Below are 19,298 nucleotides of genomic sequence, written 5' to 3'. Positions count from 1 at the left end.
ACTGTAAGTTACACTTCTTCTGTATGCAAACGCTCATTGACACATGCGCAGCTACCCTTTAGTGATATTCAGTGATTAGAAACAGGAAAATGTCGTGCATGAACGTTTTTCATATCCATTATCTTCTTGCAGGTCTTCCAAACTACATAATGACTTTCGTCGATTTTCATTACTGCATTACCGTCAGGGCTACTCAATCTACATACCATATTATATTTTCTTCAGATTTTGTATAGTATTCGGCTAGAAGTTAACGTTGGTCCTAGTATGAGCACGCCAATGTCAACTGTATCGTCAGGGAGTAGCCCTCCGTCTCTATTACGAGGACCTCGGTACCATGGAAAGGCTGCACAACACAAGACTGGTGAGAATCTGTTCGAGCTGCTTTAACTCAAAGGCTACCAGCAATCCTAGAACAAACCTACCTCCTCCCTTCCGGGTGAAGGAATGGACATTACATCTTTGAACGCATGCATCCTTGGTCTGACTCTCTGTTGTGACAAAGAGTACTATTACACGGACGCTAGAAGGTACGATGCGTGCATTGGAACTGTACTGCGGTTCAGCCTCGGCAGCGCAGACCTCGTCGAAGTTATCGAATATGGGTATGGAGAGGCCGAGTCATCGTGTTCACAAAAAGAAAAGAATTGTCCAAGCACATATGCGCTCATCTGCTTTCAGCCTGCACGCGATCTCCTTCGCAACCGATGTCTTGCCCATCAGAGGTGATACATACATCATGTACACACAATAAAGCCACTGTCGAGCCGATAGAACAGGTCTATGTTGCAAGGTAAATGCATCAGAATCCGTCAGAACCAAAATCTGGCACACATTTCACCCCGAACAATATCCTTGCATGTACGGCGTAGTTGTCATCAAGTCTTGTCGTGGCCTTGAGGATCTCAGATACCCCTTGTAGATGAATTGACGATTCCTAGGGTATCACTAGATCTGCGGAAGGTGAAGGCGAGAATGACGATGCAAATGCAGGACTAATGAGATGATCAGCGTATGTCGTAGCCAAGAAACTATAGGAGCTTACTCGTCGGTTTATCGTGCTCTTCCTGATCGGACACGTGGGAGCGAGACCGTACCAGCAAATTCCAAACTATGAGCTATGGCGGATGTCGCACAGGAAAAAAAAGGCAGCGCGCTAAACGAGATTACAATCTTCCACGATTTGTGGAATCATCTCTAGAGCCTCTATTCCATGATTGCCTGCGCTAGAGTTGAATGAGGCAAGGGAGGACGCAGAGGCCATGCGTATGCCTCTTCTCTAACCATCGATGGGCTTGATGTGGATAGGAAAGGTTTGCAGATGCTGTGATAACAGCTAATTAGAGTAGTTCCAATTGAAGAATGCGGTCGTATATTGATATTGGGAGATAATGAGATTGACGAGCGATTATTTCATCCAAGAGGTACCCGCTCGGAACATGCTGAACATGAGGACATGGCTCGGATGGGGCTCTGAGCAGTATTACTTTGGGAGCATTGAATTTCCGACGCAAAAATGAAAAACACGTGACTTTTGAATTGGCTCGATTAGTCACGTGATGCTGTGCAAAGCAATGCACCGGGAGGTTACTAGGTTAAGGAAGGTATGACAGGATGCTGTTCTTTGACCATCCATCGCCTCTTGAGCTTCAGTCAGATCAAACTGAATTCTCCGCCGATCAGCGTTTTAAACCGCCTATTCCTAATCACCGCGCAGCTTTCACAAGACTGCACTGCTTCCAGAAACTAGAATAACTCCATTTGTCTATAAAGGCGCATCTGAAGACACACATCATATTATGGTCATCGTCGAAGAGAAGTGCATGCAGTCTATTCCACCTCCTCCCTACGTCCCTAATGCCAGCTCTCTACCCCCACCCCCCTTCCCGGGTGAACATCGTGGAGCAGCGAAGCCATCTGACCTACCTCCACACCTATTGTTAAAGATCGTGTATATGACATTTCCACAAACACCTGGGATTGACGAGGGAAAGATCGAACGGCAGAGAAAGACACTTTGTTGGCTCTCCACACAACTCCGACTGGTTAATCTCTCATTTTACGTTGGTGCGTGCTGTTCAAGTCCTTTGACCGTGACGGCCGGAACTCACATTGCCAATGAAGCGTGTGAGCATGTACTGCGCTCCACATATCTACCGGCATACAATTCGATGATACGCTCTCCCTATTCATCCGATCCATTTCCATTTTCTTCCTCAGCTTCTACTTCCTCTTGCGATACCCTGCAACGGGAGACCAAAGTTCTTGACCTCTTCATCGCACTCAAGGTCCACGAAGATGTTATGGTTGATGACTCATCACTTCACCTCGAGCGAGAGGACTCGTTCAAAGACCTTTTTGACCTCATGCAACCGCGCAGCCGGCTAGAAGACCTTGTTCGACACTATGGTCTCCGCGAGGGAGTTGTACACACAAACCCATCCGGAGTGAATGTTTCGTCTTCATCGTCCAGTATTTTCAGGTTGAATAACAGCGGAACTGGATCTGCGAGCACAAGCAAACGGACATCAGACCCTGCACCACTACCATTCAGCGCGCTATCTATTTCGTTCTCACCGAGGCGAGTTGGCCTCGTGCTAACGACTTCAGGTAGGAAACGGACGATTGTGGATGTAGCACGGACGAGAGATGAGAAGCTAGAGGTCACTGCAAAGAAACTTGTGCGGCAACTGAAGGTTTGGCTCAGCGATGGTTCAAGGTCTAGTGGCATCATTTAGTTTCAGATTCCTTGCTTCCACTGCTTATTGATAGTACGGTGCTAGATCAAACTTCGGACTCATGATGGTGCACAAGCGTAGTCTACCCTAGACCGTGTCCAGTTAGTCTTGCATGTGGACGTACTAGTTACTGGTACATACCTTCTGCAAGGGTGAACAATGCATGATGTGGGTAAAATAATTAATGTAGGACTGCTCCATGAAAAATAAAGAACGAATTATCAAGCAAATATCAAGCACTTGGCTGAAACTGGTGCCCAAGATGCTAAGTCACGGTGGCGGGATGGAGTCGCCATACTCAGCTACAGTGAAAAAAGATAGATTATGACCTCACTGCGGCGTATGTTTCGCCCACCCAGCCTAAGCATGTGCCACCAATTGGCAATGATTCTGTCTTTCGAAGTTTGGGGTCTATTGGGGAATCCCACAAAGTTCGTAGGCAGTACGGTTTGAACACATTGTCAGGGATGGAGCGGGCGTGGCGTCCAATACTGTTCAATCTCCGGTAGCTTTAAGACGGGAACAACCCGAGTCTGGTCCAAAGAAGCGATCGTGGCTTTAGTGAAATCCCCTCGCAGGATGATGATATGAATCAAACTAAAAACAAGTACTATAGAGCGCAACAAGTATGGCAACATACCCGACAGTAGTACGTCACCGGTAGAAGTCGCTGTCTAGACTGGGACCCCGTTCACTAAACTAGTCCCGCTTTGGGTCTACCCACTTATTTGTAGTAGCATGAGTCTAGAAGTGACTGTAGACACACAGTAATACTCAAGAGTCAATTGATCGTCTACGAAATGCCCAGGCGCGCAAGAGTACACTTTGTATCGCTGAAATCATCCCTGGTCAATCTCCCAATATCAGTATACGGTCCCCTTCTCGAGAGACAGATTGTATGTTTACATTGTTTCTCCGTCTCATACCTGGACTCTGACTTCGATTGGAATTATTATTGCAGCGTCCGCAAACCCTTGCTGTCCACTTAAAACCTACCGATGGCGAGGGAAGAGAGGCGTATGTTGGCTGGACCGGCATGGCTTCTGCATCCTCCCTTGCCTCATTCAACTCTACCGCAGGCGAACGTGGAATAGAGACGCTAGAGATAGATCCACAGTACGCGGCAGGCTTGGGCTTCAAAGAAGGAGATGTGGTGCGTTCTTTATTCCCTCGCACAACTGTTACTTCCTCCGGCTGATGGTGTAGCTTGGATCGGCAGGTAGAATTAGGTTTACTATATGACCTCCCATACGCGAAGACAGTGGGCACTGAACCTCTCAGTGCAGATGACTGGGACATAGTAGTAGGTCTTGACATCCCTGCTGACTAGCTGGCTTGACTCCACCTATCCCAGGGACTGCATGCAGCGCACGTTGAAGGTACTCTCCTCTCTCAAGTGCGAGTTGCGAATGTCGGACAAGAGATCAATGTTTGGGTGCTCGGGCGGACGAGAGTACGACTAAGAATTGGTGCGTGCCATCATACTATCTTATTCACATTGATATCCCCTACTGATCTTCCCTCAATCACAAGTCTCGCTCGACACGTCTGTGACCGCAGCGCTGCTCACAACCGATACCGAGGTTAGCATTGCCCCCAAGTCGCACAGGAAATCGAAAACCGAAACCAAAACCTCGTCTTCAACAAGCTTAGAACACGGAACCGTTGCGCCAACGCAGGACAAACCCTCATATCCATCTGAAATTCTCCGAACGCTCCCTGCGCGCCTTGTCAACGTCCCCGAAATGACTAATCTACGCGATACCAAAACGCGCGCATATATTCATCCTTACACTCTATCGTTGCTTACAGGGACTCGGTACATCCCGTTCGACCCAAATCCTGACCCTCCACGTTCGGGTTGGTGGTGCGCGCATGCACGTAGGCTTGAGCCACCCAAGGATCCAACAGATACCATAAATTCCGGTACCGGTAACAACACCAGCATCAAGCCAAGTGCTGAAACTGAGCAGGATGATGGCGATGCAAAGGTACTGCACCCGGGATCAAAAAGAGAGTTGGGGGCAAAACATGATGAAGGGAACGGAAAGAACGGGTGGGAAGTGTGGCTGGGAATCTCTGATCGCGTTTTGGAGACCCATGTGATGTTTGTCGGTGAAGTGAAGGGTGGGGTCGGGGACTGGGATCTCGTTCGGTGCGCTGCTTTCTTTTCATGTGTAGTTCCACCACCACCATTGCTAATATAGTAACTTTGTAGGATATCGCTCACGGGTGCCCGTGAGCAGGGGCCTGTAATCAATGGAAACCTCGATGAGTACGCTCGAACATTCCCTTGATTACGACATAAGCTGATCATTACGTTAGTCCAGCGTCCCCATCATCCTCGCCTTCAGCTTCCGCAGTGATCTCACCAGAACTAGTGACGCCCTCTGAACCATCGCTTCGCTTATCAGGTGTCTCCAATATTATCGAAGATACGACAAAGACTTGCGTCGCGAACTACGCCGTACATGCGCGCAAGGATGTCATTCGGGGAGGTATGTGTATCAGATCTTGTTTCTGGCACATTCTGATGCATCTTTCATCCTTGCGCTTCCACATGTACTACAGTTCCTGGCATCCTAATAACAGGCCGTCAGGGAATGGGCAAGACATCAGTTGCGAAAGAGATCGCGCGCAGACTGGAAGCAGATGAGCGCGTGTATGCCTGTGAGTGGGATACTCTATGCTCTAATGCTTTTCTAGCCTAACCAATTTCGTTGCTGCTTGAAATCGTCGATATCAAAAAATATTAATCAGCCATACATTATATTGACTTCTCCCCGCTCGCATCCAAGCCCGCTCAAACCCTCGGTGCACTCTTTCGCCACCTCTTTGTGCTGGCACGATGGCACAGCCCCTCTGTCCTCATCTTTGACAATCTTGACAAAGTCTGTGCTGCCGAGGTCGAACACGCGGATTCTTTCCGCCAGCGACATATAACGGAGCTCTTCCTCATGCAATACAGCTCCAACGCACGCCTTGCACCATCTAACTTCCGTGGTATCGTACTCCTCGCCACAGCAGAAAGCCAGACTAGCGTGCACTCGCTACTACATACACTGCATATCTTCAAGGATGTCGCCTCCATTCCTCCCCCGGGAAGGGAGGCGCGGAAGGAGGTGGGTTTCTCCTTGATTATTGGTACCTTTTGAGTTGAAGCGATTTGAACAGATTCTCGCCAATCTTGTGTCACGCCGGCTTTCCATGGCTAAGGAGCCACTGTCATTTGTTGTCGACAAATCGGACCCGCCTGAGTACACTCGGTTAGCGGTAGGGACGGAGGGCTATTCCCCTGTGGACTTGCGGGACCTTGTCACGCGGACGATACAGGTCGCTGTTGGGCGGGCAGTGTCAGAAGTGGGCGCAGATGTTGAGAAGGTGAGAATCACCCGATGCGCATGTTTCACTATTTGACAATTGTCTGGGAAGGTCACACTTTCGGCGAAAGATTTTGTAGAGGCCCAAGAGGGATTTGTGCCTCTCTCACTGAGGGATGTGCCCTTGCAAAAGTCGGACGTAGAGTGGGCTGACATTGGCGGTGTGTGTTTCTCTTCGAGGATTATATCGTCGGTTCATTAATTGTGGCGGTACAGGCTTGAAGGACACCAAGCTCGTGTTGAGGGAGACCCTAGAGTGGCCGACGAAGTATGCTCAATTGTTCAAGCAGTCTCCGCTGAGGCTCAGATCTGGGTGCGTCTATAATGCTCTTTATTGTGGATGCAATTTATGGAAGGAATGTAGGCTACTCTTGTACGGCTATCCTGGCTGTGGAAAAACGCTACTTGCGTCAGCCGTCGCGAAAGAGTGCGGGTTGAACTTCATCAGTATTAAGGGTCCAGAGCTATTGAACAAATATATCGGACAGAGTGAAAAATCAGTACGCATATATGAGGTTTTTCAAGGAAATACTTACTCTGTTTAGGTGAGAGACATTTTCGATCGTGCGTCGGCTGCCAAACCCTGCGTGCTCTTTTTCGATGAGTTTGACTCGATTGCACCAAAGAGGTGAGTTTATTGTTATGTGCTCTATTTGCTGTGAATATAAATGTTTGTGTGCAGAGGACATGACAGTACGGGCGTGACAGACCGCGTGGTAAATCAGATGCTAACCCAGATGGATGGTGCCGAGGGGCTTGATGGAGTCTATGTCCTCGCTGCAACGAGGTGGGTTACCTCCATTGAGCGCGTCGTTTGATTGTTGATCTTGCGCAAGTCGGCCAGACCTCATCGATTCCGCACTGCTTCGTCCCGGTCGGTTGGATAAATCTTTGCTATGCGATCTGCCTGATATTGAGGACCGAAAAGACGTCAGTGCCCCACTGTGCTTCATATATCACAATATTAACATTGTCTTGTACACCTGCTCAGATTTTGGTTGCAGTATCCCGGAAGCTAACGCTTGCTCCCTCTGTGGACTTTGATAAACTTGCAAGTGTTACTGAGGGCTTCTCGGGTGCGGACCTGCAGGCGCTTGTATACAATGCGCATCTGGAGGTAGTGCATGCTGCTATAGATGCTGAGGAGGCGGATGGTAATGGTGGAGATGGTGTCGGGGCGGGCCGGAGGAGGTTGGGCGTGGGGCTCAGTGACGAGGTCCCGGTAAAGTATATGGTACTGGGCGCTAGGAAGGATGCAGCGAAAGAGGCGTCTAAGGCAGACGAGACGAAAATGAAGCAACGAGTAAGAAACTGCGCTCGTATTGGCACAGATCTTTCTGACTGATATGTTTCTAGCTGCAAAAAATTAGGGTGTCGAAATCTGGGGGGGCGGAGGCTGATAGCCGGGCCGTTGTGACGCCCAAGAAGGTTTGTGTTTCTTGCTTTTCTCATATAGACCCCTCTGATCACTGACGTTTTCTGCAGCACGAGATCACTCAAGAGCATCTATTGAAAGTGCTTAAAACGACAAGGCCGTCTGTTTCGCGCGAGGAACAGGTAAGGCTAGGCAGAATGTGAGCGTCTTCTTTTTCATGAAGTGTCGATGGTTATTCATTATGGGCAAACTAGATATCGAGAGTTCGTGTCAGATCGAAGTGGCGGTGAGAAGACATTCCCAACGCCAGTCGGTGATGGTGGGGTGGGGAGTCGAGCGTCACTGGGATGATAGGCGCCGTGGCGAACTTGGCTGCATGAGTCCTCTGCCCGGTAGCAATCATTGTCCAACGTTGGATTCAAGCACACCCCAACCTTCAGTGCAGCAGCTTGTTTCACGGCCACATTAGAAGCATCATTGCCTTGAGAGACATAGCTACTCCGGCTGAGTCTCTCGTATGCAGACCCTGAGATAAAAACGGTCGTTTCCTTTTACATTAGGACTCAGGAGTGGGGATACGCTAAACGTGGGTAATACTTAGCGCTTAGTGCTTAGCACCCAGATTTTGACAGTTTACAAATGTGCTTGTCATCGCGTGTTGCTCTACAATTTGTTCTGTCTATAGATAAGACATTAAATTTAATTTACCGGGTTCGGGCCCCTGCTGCAACCAAGTACTAGACTAGTATGCTGTGCTGCGAGGCACGTTGGCCCATGGTTTCCGGGTCTCGGGACCCCGAAACGCGGCACCTGTGCTTTATTCACAACCAACACGATCTCACATACAGAACTCGTTGAATTTTTTACAAGTAGAATGGGCCCATCGAAGAAATCCCAGAGACGTGCTAAAGCACCATTGCCAAGTACGTCGATCTTGATAGCAACAATTAATGATGGTTTATTGACGTTGCTAACCCTAGTGAGGTCGCGCACGACAAGATCCAAGGGGAGAGTGAGTGTCACGCATGTCATCCATGCACCCTACTCACGTTTCGTCTGTTCTGATATTCCACACAGCCCATAACAGATCCAGAACAGAACACTCAGCTTCTTACGGAGCAACTTCGCTCGCAGGGTCTCTACGCTGCACAAACAGTGGGCGATGGCAATTGCCTATTTCGGGCTCTTTGTGATCAATTCTATGGTTCGCCGTCGCAGCACCTCCAGCTGCGCAAAGATATATGCGACTGGATCGAGAGCCATGCGCAGCGCTATCAGCCCTTTTGTGAGGATGAGCGCGGACTAAGCGCCCATTTGAGGTGCATGCGAGAACAAGGTGTGCCAGGGCTTGCCCCTCCCGATTTCTTCCTGTGCAGCGTTGTGACGCGCTATAGGCACTTATGGCGGGCACCTTGAACTTTCTGCATTTGCGCATTTTGCGCGAAGGAATGTCAAGGTTATCCAGCCTGGATTGGTATATGTCATCGAGTGGAAGGCGGGCGCCGAGAACGATGACCAGTCGTCATCTCAAGATAACGAGCGAGATGCGCGGAGGAAGAGGAGGCAGCAGCAGCGCGATGAAATGAACGAATCTCAGGAGTCAGAGGGGACGATATATGTGGCGTCAGTCATTTCCCCTAGCATACCTAGGCCGCGTGCTGACCCGCCATTCCAGATATCATGACTGGGAACATTTTTCTTCGATACGAAACTTGAGAGGGCCGCACACTGGTCTTCCCGAGATTTGCGAGCTACCCGCCGATGCAGTACCGCCTGCCGCTTCGCCTGTCAAGAAGAAACTAGTCTCCCGGGGCAAAGCCAAATCTGATCCCAAGAATTTTCCCAAGAATAGTCCAATCGACAGTATTAGATTGAATCGTGAAAATACACCACCAACACCTGCCCATGTCCCACTCCCCATATCCCGCTCCCCCTCACCACTTTCTTCCACTGATTCCTTGAGCATTGAGGCGGACTCGTTCCTTCCCGTCCCCGGTCAGCCGACCGGCACCCATCGGCCTTTCACGTCGAGCATTAGAGCTCATCGGTCACCTAAGCGTTCCTTCGACGAATCGTCTGGATCGTCGACATCTGACTGCGATCTCCAAGCGAACGCGAAACTCACGGCGATCGCCCTCTCGCACACCCTTGAGTCAAGTCAAGGCAGATGATGATATGGATGACTCGACACCTGACCTCTCCACCCCTGGCTCCTCCGCAGAATCCAGCCGTTCATCATCTGCTGTTTCATCTCCGCTTCCTAGTACCCCTCCCGCATGTAACACACCGCCTCCCGAAACCCAGAAACCCCTTACTCGACGCCAGCGTAAGGCTCTCGGGCTTCCAAAGTCACGCACTGCGTATATGAGCGCAGGAAAGATTGTCATTCCTGGCGGGAAATTCAAGAAAGCTTCCAAAGCGGCTGATGAGGAATGGCAGACGAATGGCACCGGGCGGCTTGACGTGCGCGGATTCCGCGAGCTCAAGATCTAGCCTTTACGCATCATCAAAGTCCCCACCACGAATCTGCACGCATATTTTTACGCCCCTTCATCTAGAACATTGGTCATATCCACGCAGTGATACCCAACATATATCATAATTTGCATTCTCATCATTCACTCCCCCATCCACGAATATGTTTACGGCAGTTCTGGTGACCTGGTGCGGCGTCATTTCTGTGTTACTGTGTCGCGTACGAGCACTTGGAGACTTCATAGAAGTTCGGACATCTGCACCGCTGTATTTTAGCGAATCGCATATGTAAGCGGAGTGTTATTATGACGCTTACAGTCACTTGCGTATTCATGTACTCCAGAGAAAGAGATCACAGAACTCGCACGAGCAGCATTTTAGCAACTGGTTTTGCGAGTGCTTTTTATATTAAAACGAAATCTAAGCGCATGGCATAATATGTACTGCAAGTAAATTCAGGCATAGAGAGACTTGAAAGTGTACATGGTGATACTTGAAAGCGTAGCCTAGAAGTCAAACGACATCCTCATTCCGTGCATCTCTCCTTTACGATGCTGAAGCTCAGAAGAGAGAAATTAACTGCCTCCCATTGTGGCATCACTGCCTGCTTCTGGGGGAAAAATTTCTTTGGAGCCGAATACCAGCAATCAAGATCAATCTTCTTCAGGTTTGGGAAGAGGCCATTGAGGATTAGAGCCACTTGTGCCGGGGAATCAACGGGCGAATTGCCGAGGACGAGGTTTTTGAGATTCTGATTGCGGATTCCACCACTGGGGGATTTGAGATCTATACCGTGCCTCAGGGTGGTATCGATGACAAGAGTGAGTGAAGTCAGAGCAGGGCAGAGCTGGGGTAAACTGATTAGCGCGTGGAATGTAGGTATCGCGGTGTCCTTGATGGAGACAAAGCGGCTGATAGCCAGCACTTCAAGCTTAGGCCATGCTCTTATCAGCTTGCGAAGCTCCTTGTCAGTCATGGAAATATCACAGCCATTCTCAATGAGCAGCCGAGTTAAATTGCGACATGGATATAATGGCGTGAAGATGTCCGGTTTTGCATTAACTTTGATGGAACTATTGAGCGAGACTGAACGATACAAGATTGTCGTGATCGCATATCTTGCCGAGGGTAGCGAAGAACTGGTGTAGCGTCGCAGATGGACTTGTGAAGGGGCGAGTGGGGATGAAGCGGATCTGGATGCTTTTGCTTCCGATGACCTGGAGCGACTTCAGGAATTCCAAGGCGTGCTCGAGATCGGTGATGAAAAACATCAAGAAATCTAAATCGCGAAAGCCGGGGGATCGCAAGTGCAACCGTCTTTCCCAAACTGACGATGGTTCCAAGTCCAACCACAGTTTACGCAGAGCTCGCAGCTGCGCAAGGTGCTCATTGCCTTGGTCTCCTAGGTCCCATACAAACAATTCCCGGAGATGGTGGAGTTGTGAAATAGATTGGGCAATGAAAGGTGAGGCCTTAAGGACCATGTCCGAGTCGTCTGTTGGAGATCGAGATTCCACAGACATTCTCTGGAGTTGAGGGCACAAGGTCCCAAGAGATGAAAGGACCGAGAGAAATATGGAGGAAGCTGAATAAATCACCACGTCTAAGGACAACAGGGTGGGCACAAATGCCATGCGCAAGAATTCTGCAGCACAGTGCGTTTCATCTGCATGCCATTTTAATCTGCGAAGGTTTGGAAACATGAGAGCAGGTGCCAAAGGACAAGACAGTATTAGCGAAGCGAGGGGCTTAATAATCGCCAGGGAGTCTAATTGTGTGATGGAGCGCACGCGAGACGTGTATTTGCGAAGAATATTCCATGTCTTGGCGTCAAGAGGTTTTCGTAATGCCTGCGTTGGTGAACTCGGTTAGAAGCGGATGATCATATGAAATTGGGACACCTACTATATGTCCTTTCTCAATACCAAACAGGTTGCTCGGTAGACATTTGACAAGAGGCTCCACGGACTCCAGATTCCTCCAAAGGACATCAAGCGCTGGGCCCTCGAAGATGCGGCATGTGGATGCAAGGGCAGAAAGTGACCCGCGGTGTACGTATAAACAGATTGTGCATATGATATCGAAGTTTTGCAAGGCAGAGTGCATCACCAAAGATGGGGATGAATCAACGGAAGATGGAGTCTCTGGGGGAGAAGGAGTGGGAGAATTTGTTCGAGAGGGCGCCTCAATCAGTGGCTCGTCGTCAGATACGGCTGCTAAGTTGACCGCATCAGCACGTCTCTCGGTACGCCTGCGGTTACGCTCAACCCTCAGCGCGTTCTCTCTGGCGACTGCGTTCAACTCATCTGGGGAGGTTTTCTCAGAATCGTCGATCCGATCAGCAACAGATCCGCCATCATCCGACACATCAGCCATTTAAATGCGTGCAGTGAGCGACTATATTGATGAGTATAGTGAAAGATCAGCTCAATCGATGGCGACCATGAAGGCAAGGATGTAGCACTCATTCCTTAGTAAACAATTACTTGTAATGTGACCAGCGCTTAGACAATGTCTATTGTTAGTGACTGAAAAGACGCCTTCAGATGTAGTCGACGAGTCAGGCGATGAAGCTAAGAGCTATCAGTTGCATAATTTATCGGGGCGATACTGGCGGACGCCGGGAGCAATGCAAGGGCGATGTTTGCAGCAGTGTACGCGAATTGGATACAGATCACGAATCCATGATAGGTCTAAATAGATCCCTGAAGATTAGTCTAGAGCGTGAGTGAGCCATATATGTGGCGTGAATGAAGATGTTCTCACATAAGAATACACCAATATCTAAACCGCATGTGTTATGCTGTACCCATGACCCATGTATCAAGCCATCAGAAGATGACCCTCGTTGTCCTCGATGCGGAATGTAATACAGGAAGTGCTAAGTTCACTCTCCAACACAACCCGGTGGTTCTCCCGTAAATCTTCTACGGCGTGCGCGTGCAGCAATCGAACAATCTTGAGCGATATGTACCAGTACAAAGAGCAGCAAATAGTTGCTTAAAATGGAACGCAGGTGCCTTGCATAACTTGGTTAATGTAGTCCCAAATATGAAACGGAAGGCCTCAGGCCTCAGGGTGAGATTCGGATTGATTTCCGTCCATGAACGGATGTAAACGACGAGGTCGTTCAAAGACAAACAACATTCACTGAGCAGATCCAGCTCTTTTTAAGACAGTTGGGTTGAAGCGAATAATCGAGGTGCACAGCAGTAACATTCGCGCAGCTCAGCCTCACGAAATGTTTCCAAGTATGGTCAAGGAACGGAGGAGGGACTCGGATGCAGTCGTAGGTAAGTTTTCGGAGAGCCGGCAAGTGGTTGGCGTCTGTCGTCTGGCAGGTAATCCCGCAAAAAAACCAGAGAAGAGATCACGGAATTTGGCAACTGTTTTGCGAGCGCTTTGTATTTAAACGAAATCTAAGCGCATAGCATAACATGTACTGCAGAAACCACGTAAATCCAGGCATAGAGACTTGAAAGTGTACAATGCGATACTCGAAAGCGCAGCCTAGAAGTCGGACGGCGTCATGTTTCCCGTGCATCTCTCCCTTACGACGCCGAAGCCGAGAAGAAAGAGGTTGACCGCCTCCCATTGTTCAAGGTGCATCGCTGACTGCTTCTGGGGTAACAAATTCTTTGGGGCCGAATCCCAACAACCAAGATCAACTTTAAGCAGGTTGGGGAAGAGGCCACTAAGGATTAGAGCTACGTTTAGCGGGGATGTCATGGGCGAATTGGTGAGAACAAGTTTCTCAAGATGGTTGTTGAAAATTCCATCACCAGGGGTTTTGAAATCTATACCATCCAGCTTGGTGGTATCGATGACAAGAGTGAGCGAAGTCAGGGCAGGGCAGAGCCGAAGTAAACTGATTAACCCGTGGAATGTAGGTATCGTGGTCTCATTGATGGCGACAAATCGGCTGATGTCGAGCACTTGGAGCTTAGGCCAGCCTCTCACCAGCTGGCAGAGCTCCTCATCAGCCATAGAAATGTTCCAGCTGCGCCCAACGAACAACCGAGTTAAATTGTGGCATGTATACAGTGGCTTGAAGATGTCCGGGTTTGTGCTGACTTTTGTCGATTCACGGAGACTGAAGGACATAAGATTGTTGTGGTCGCATGTCTCCCCGAGGACAGTGAAGAACTGGGATAGCGTCGTAGATGAACTTGTGGAGGGGTGAGCAGCGGTGAAGCGGATTCCAATGTTTTTGCTGTCGATGACCTGAAACGAACGCAAGAACTCCGCGGCATGCTCGAGATCGTCGATGAAAAGGACCAAAGAATACAAATTGTGAAAGCCGGGGAATTGCAAGAGCGACTGTCTTTCCCAAGCTGATGATGCTTTTAAGTCCAACCACAGTGTCAGCAGAGCTTGCAGCTGCATAAGGTGCTCGTTGCCTTGGTTTCCTAGGTCCCATACAAATAATACCTGGAGACGGTGGAGCTGGGAAATGGATTGTGCAACGAAGGGTGAAGTTTTACGAAGCAACTCGTTGGTTGCAGATGGGAACCGCATATTCAGTGTCTGGAGATGAGGACACAAGATTCCAAGAGACGAAAGAACTGAGAGAAATACGGTGGAAGCTGAAGAAATATTCATGTCCAAGGACAGTAGGGTGGGTACAAAAGCCATGCGCAAGAACTCTGCAGCGTAGTGCGTTCCATCTGCATGCCATGTTAATTCGCGAAGGTTCGGAAACATGGACGCAGGCGCCGAAGGACAAGACAGCATTATCGAACCAAGGGGCTCAATAACCGCTGAGCGGTCTGATTGTGTGATGGAGTGCACGCGAGACGTGTATTTGCAAAGAATACCCCATATCCTGGTGTCGAGAGGTTTCAGTAATGCCTGCGCATGTGAACTTAGTCAGAAGCCGATGATCACATAAAATCGGGACACCTACCATACGACCTAGCTCAATAGCAAACAGGTCACTTGGTAGACATTTGACAAGAGGCTCAACGGACTGCAGATTCCTCCAAAGGACATCAAGCGCTGGGCGCTCGAAGATGCGGCATGTGGATGCAAGGGCAGGAAGCGACCCGCGGTGCACGTGTGAACAGATTGTGCATATGATATCAAAGTTTTGCAAGGCCGGGTGCATCACCAAAGATGGGGATGAATCAACGGAAGATGGAGTCTCTGGGAGAGAAGGACCGGGAGAAGTTGTTCGAGAGGGTGCCTCAATCAGTGGCTCGTCGTCAGACACGGCTGTTAAGTTGACGACATCAGCACGTCTCTCAGCACGTCTGCGGTTACGTTCGACTCTCAGCGCGTTCTCTCTGGCGACTGCGTTCAACTCATCTGGAGAGGTTTCCTCAGAATTATCGATCTGATCAGCAACAGATCCACCATCATCCGACACATCAGCCATTTAAAAGCGTGTAGTGAGCGACTATATTGATGAGTATGGTGAGGATCAGCTTAATCGATGGCGAGCATGAAGGCGAGGATGCGGCACTCATTCCTTAGTAAGCAATACTTGGCTGGCGATGTAACTGGCGCTTAGACAATATCTATTGTTAGCGACTGAAAAGACGCCTTCAGATGGTCGAAGAGTCAGGCGATCAGTTGCATAATATATCAGGGCGTTCCTGCCTGTGGCGGACGCCGGGAGCAATGCCAGGGCGATGTTTGCAGCAGTGTACGTGTATTGGATACAAATCACGAATCCATGATAGGTCTAAATAGATCCCTGAAGATTAGCCTAGAGCGTGAGTGAGCCAATATGTGGCGTGAATGTAGATATTCTCACCTAAGAATACACCGATATCTAAACCGCATGTGTTATGCTGTACCCATGACCCATGTATCAAGCCATCAGAAGATGACCCTCGTTGTCCTCGATGCGGAATGTAATACAGGAAGTGCTGAGTTCACTCTCCAACAGAGCCCGGTGGTTCTCCCGTAAATCTTCCACGGCGTCCGCGTGCAGCAATCGAACAATCTTGAGCTTCGAACCCGATATGGTACGAAGAGCAGCAAATAGTTGCTTAAAATGGAACGCGGGTGCCTTGCGTAACTTGGAGTGTAGTCCCAGATATGAAACGGAAGGAGGAAGGGTGAGATTCGGATTGATGTCCGTCCATGAACGGATGTAAACGACGAGGTCGTTCAAAGACAAACAACATTCACTGAGCAGATCCAGCTCTTTTTGAAGACAATCGGGTTGAAGGGAGTAGTCGAGGTGCACAGTAGTAACATTCGCGCAGCTCAGCCTCACGAAATGTTTCCAAGTATGGTCAAGGAACGGAGGAGGGATGCAGTCGTAGGCAAGTTTTCGGAGAGCCGGGAAGTGGTTGGCATTTCTATCGTCTGGCAGGTAATCTCGCAAAAAGACCGACATGAGTGACACCGCCTGCAGCTTGGTCATAACGGGCACATCGAGTCTAACAGAAGGAGACTTGTCCCTCGCACTGGGCGAGCAAATTGGGCAGCGGAGCACGCTCAAATTTGGTGCTGCAGCCATCAACTTCATCAGATCCTCTCTAATAAGTGATCAGCAAGTGCCATACGCGCGATAGGGATGAGCCAATACCTGCAGGGGCGCAAAATGGACTCAGAACAATCAAATACGCGCAATGATGGACCGCAGGATTCAACTAGCGCTATAACGACCGATTCGGGTAGCTGCCGAAGCCAGGAATCATTATCGGGAAGCATAGGCATAGATAAATTGACGATCGACAAGTTTGGGAACCGTCGAATGATGTTGGCCAGGAGGGCGTAATCAGATGCCTCACAATGGTCATCCTGTATCAAAACATCAAGTCGTCTCGTCCACCACCCTACGTGAACGGAGCGGGCTGCCCCAGAGGATCTCCTGTTGAGGGCGACAAGCAAAGAAGACAGGGTAGCCGGGCGAGTGACTACGACGCTCCGATAGAGGAACTTGGTGGCGAGAGCGTTCCATGACCTACAGACAAGGATAATACTCCTCTTTGTGATAAAAGACTCTTTTAACAGTCTGTGCTCGTGATCTTGGACGAGGGGATGCGGAAGATCAGATGGGGTTTGGCCATCATAACTCAGCAGACCAGGGACATCGGTGGCGAGGCTAAATATTGTAATCCAAAGTTCAGGAGGAAAGGGAGGCGGATTGCGCGCAGTGGAATTGTCAGAGATTGCTAAAGTCATCTGGTCTAGTGAAGTTTTGTGCTGTAAAATTTGTTTATCACGTAAGACCGACTGATTAGAAAGTGGACGCAATATGGGCGTACCAGCAAGGAGAATCACGGGCCACTAAGGGAGCAACTATCTGAAGATAAAATCTAATAGATGAGGGTTTATATAGGTATCCCTGCCCTCAGTGCCCTGAGAGTTTAGGATGTGCAAATGAGTGCCCTTGGGAAATCGGGCGATACAAGTCACCTCGATTAGCCTCCTGTAATTGCCTGTAGTATCTCATATCAGTGCCAGTGATCCGGAATATGCATACCGTATCTGATTATTCCATTCTACGCAGGGTGGGAGTTCATGGGAGCGATATACATTTTCAAAGAACCTTCGCCTTCGACAAAGTTGGCAAAGTCGTGTGAATAACATACTGTCCCCAGACACTCCGCGGGGACCCTCACTAACCAAGTTACTAACTACCGCATGCATTTCTCATGTCTGCCCCCGCCTGCGACTTATCGCTGTTCTAACACCACGGAATCCGACATGAGGCATGAGCATCCATATTACTTGGTCTCTTCGGCCCTCACGGACAAGGGACCCCAGTGTCCCCAACAAGTCACAAAGGCTCTGGTAGTGTGAGGCGTACCTCTGCCAGTCCGCTGCAGAGCGAACCTACGATCGAAGTCTTCGACACGCTGAAATTCGTGGTCATCCTCGTCAACTTAGGGTTATCAACCGCATCCATCGCACTCGCTATTTCCTTCAGAGTGGTTTTTCGATCTTCAATAGCTACTCCCATTGTGCATAGAAAGTACAACAATCAATCAAAACAGAAGATTATGGTCTTATCGAGTAAGTTTTGCCCTCAAGCGACACAGCCTGAGCATGTACCACCAATAATCTGCATTTTTCCTATTTCGTCTCTATCTTTCGAGCTTCGGGGTCTATTGGGGAATCCCACATTCGTAGACAGTGCGGTTGGAACACATTGTAAGGGGTGCAGTTGAGTTCGGCGTCCAATGCTGTCAAATCTGCAGTAGCCAGTGGTTCAAGACGGGGCCAACCGTAATCTGCCAGTCAAAGGAGTGATCATGTCAGAAGCTTTTAGTGAAATCGATATATACCCTTACCGTTTATGCTAACATGAGTAAAGGTGGAAGCTCTGTCTGAAAACACTATAGAGCGCAATTTGCGGTATGGTAATCTCTTGCGTTGAACAAAGGTACCAGACTCAAACTCAAGCCAACCATTCCATTGTGAGAGGAAATTTTACAGCGAACATGGAGAACCGTGAGCTTCGTCCTTCACATTCACGTCTTCTGAAGCGAATGAAAGTTTAACGGCAGCGACGAGTCCACGTATCAAGCAAAGCTTCATGAAGATAGTGAGAACGCTACAGAGAAAATAGTGTATTCAGTAATGAACAACAATTAGGCTAGAGGTGAAAGCGCTTACAGAAAAATCCGCTTGTTGGCGGATACTTTCATCCATTCGTCAATTAGCCGTTTCTGGATATAAATATATTTTCGAGCAATCTTCCTGCTCTTCATATCCTTACCACAGCCCGTGTATGCACGGACATCAACAAATGTTGAATTTGTCGCGGGAGAGTCACTACCAGAAATTGTAGGGCAAGTGTTTTTCAGATATTCGATGATCTCCTCAACCCTTTGCTTCTCCGCAGCTTCGTCGGGGTTTTCAAGAGTGTTCCTCGCCATATGATGCAAGATAGGGTGGGATAATACAACGTTCTGGACAGTCTCCCTCACAATGTGACAGAAGGGATGACCAGCAGATAATTTTCCTTGTTCACGACTCTCGATGAAGACACATAGTGGGTATGGCATTGTCATGATAGGTCGTGTTGAAGAGACGAATATGAGACCCCTATCTTAGAGTCGTGCGAAAAACACATGTTGACACAACATCAACACAACACGTCGCAACAAATAAATTGTGTGCTTTCTGTCTCATACTAAGTATTAGTACTGGAGCCTGTCATCTATAAAATTTATCTCAACGAATGGTGCACGGATTCGAATGCTCTTCAAATGCCGGCATTCGACATTTCACTTGCACTGGGACTGAGCATTCCCGTGTATTGATGTGCAACGTTGCCCCTAGTCCAAATTTGCTGTGTCAATTCACCTGTGGGCGCCGACCCATGCTCGTAAATACCTTCGGTTCCTCACCTCAAGCTTCAAGTTG

General features: G+C 49.0%; 7 protein-coding genes across 7 annotated transcripts; 3 read left to right on the top strand and 4 right to left on the bottom strand.

Moving 5' to 3' along the window:
• Positions 1 to 1,608: 1,608 nt before the first annotated feature.
• DFJ58DRAFT_782969 (uncharacterized protein) lies at positions 1,609 to 2,969 on the top strand. The gene is made up of 2 exons (XM_041389871.1): positions 1,609 to 2,067; positions 2,125 to 2,969. Exons 1-2 carry the CDS (start codon positions 1,800 to 1,802, stop codon positions 2,736 to 2,738), a joined length of 882 nt encoding a protein of 293 aa, XP_041244929.1. The 5' UTR covers positions 1,609 to 1,799; the 3' UTR covers positions 2,739 to 2,969.
• A 491-nt stretch (positions 2,970 to 3,460) lies between these two features.
• On the top strand, positions 3,461 to 8,223 carry DFJ58DRAFT_782966 (P-loop containing nucleoside triphosphate hydrolase protein). Its single transcript, XM_041389870.1, has 20 exons — positions 3,461 to 3,634; positions 3,700 to 3,891; positions 3,958 to 4,041; positions 4,093 to 4,207; positions 4,272 to 4,893; positions 4,957 to 5,013; positions 5,064 to 5,236; positions 5,310 to 5,408; positions 5,499 to 5,860; positions 5,913 to 6,119; positions 6,171 to 6,279; positions 6,335 to 6,431; positions 6,483 to 6,618; positions 6,664 to 6,746; positions 6,801 to 6,905; positions 6,955 to 7,048; positions 7,110 to 7,421; positions 7,475 to 7,546; positions 7,604 to 7,692; positions 7,748 to 8,223. Exons 1-20 carry the CDS (start codon positions 3,539 to 3,541, stop codon positions 7,842 to 7,844), a joined length of 3,201 nt encoding a protein of 1,066 aa, XP_041244928.1. The 5' UTR covers positions 3,461 to 3,538; the 3' UTR covers positions 7,845 to 8,223.
• Positions 8,224 to 8,367: 144 nt separating this feature from the next.
• Positions 8,368 to 10,307, top strand: DFJ58DRAFT_878115 (uncharacterized protein; the record flags this gene model as incomplete). The annotated part of the gene is made up of 6 exons (XM_041394487.1): positions 8,368 to 8,416; positions 8,474 to 8,505; positions 8,571 to 8,829; positions 8,888 to 9,116; positions 9,169 to 9,576; positions 9,647 to 10,307. 6 exons carry the CDS (start codon positions 8,368 to 8,370, stop codon positions 9,984 to 9,986), a joined length of 1,317 nt encoding a protein of 438 aa, XP_041244927.1. The 3' UTR covers positions 9,987 to 10,307.
• DFJ58DRAFT_878111 (uncharacterized protein) lies at positions 10,308 to 12,344 on the bottom strand (the record flags this gene model as incomplete). The annotated part of the gene is made up of 3 exons (XM_041394486.1): positions 10,308 to 11,054; positions 11,131 to 11,818; positions 11,874 to 12,344. The coding sequence occupies 3 exons, from the start codon at positions 12,342 to 12,344 to the stop codon at positions 10,495 to 10,497; spliced, it is 1,719 nt and encodes a 572-aa protein (XP_041244926.1). The 3' UTR covers positions 10,308 to 10,494.
• Positions 12,345 to 13,279: 935 nt separating this feature from the next.
• On the bottom strand, positions 13,280 to 15,480 carry DFJ58DRAFT_782961 (uncharacterized protein). The gene is made up of 2 exons (XM_041389869.1): positions 14,875 to 15,480; positions 13,280 to 14,819 (listed from the first exon to the last, which is right to left on the bottom strand). The coding sequence occupies exons 1-2, from the start codon at positions 15,343 to 15,345 to the stop codon at positions 13,479 to 13,481; spliced, it is 1,812 nt and encodes a 603-aa protein (XP_041244925.1). The 5' UTR covers positions 15,346 to 15,480; the 3' UTR covers positions 13,280 to 13,478.
• A 9-nt stretch (positions 15,481 to 15,489) lies between these two features.
• On the bottom strand, positions 15,490 to 17,475 carry DFJ58DRAFT_782957 (uncharacterized protein). The gene is made up of 5 exons (XM_041389868.1): positions 17,410 to 17,475; positions 17,192 to 17,355; positions 16,510 to 17,129; positions 15,727 to 16,459; positions 15,490 to 15,666 (listed from the first exon to the last, which is right to left on the bottom strand). The coding sequence occupies exons 3-4, from the start codon at positions 17,106 to 17,108 to the stop codon at positions 15,784 to 15,786; spliced, it is 1,275 nt and encodes a 424-aa protein (XP_041244924.1). The 5' UTR covers positions 17,109 to 17,129; positions 17,192 to 17,355; positions 17,410 to 17,475; the 3' UTR covers positions 15,490 to 15,666; positions 15,727 to 15,783.
• Positions 17,476 to 17,578: 103 nt separating this feature from the next.
• Positions 17,579 to 18,943, bottom strand: DFJ58DRAFT_913424 (uncharacterized protein; the record flags this gene model as incomplete). The annotated part of the gene is made up of 3 exons (XM_041395326.1): positions 17,579 to 18,160; positions 18,371 to 18,483; positions 18,546 to 18,943. 3 exons carry the CDS (start codon positions 18,941 to 18,943, stop codon positions 18,003 to 18,005), a joined length of 669 nt encoding a protein of 222 aa, XP_041244923.1. The 3' UTR covers positions 17,579 to 18,002.
• Positions 18,944 to 19,298: the final 355 nt, after the last annotated feature.

Source organism: Suillus subalutaceus (genome assembly GCF_016647625.1).
Source record: "Suillus subalutaceus strain FC151 chromosome Unknown DFJ58scaffold_40, whole genome shotgun sequence".
In the NCBI taxonomy this organism is placed as follows: domain Eukaryota; kingdom Fungi; phylum Basidiomycota; class Agaricomycetes; order Boletales; family Suillaceae; genus Suillus; species Suillus subalutaceus.
This window is presented reverse-complemented; position numbering and strand designations above follow the sequence as displayed.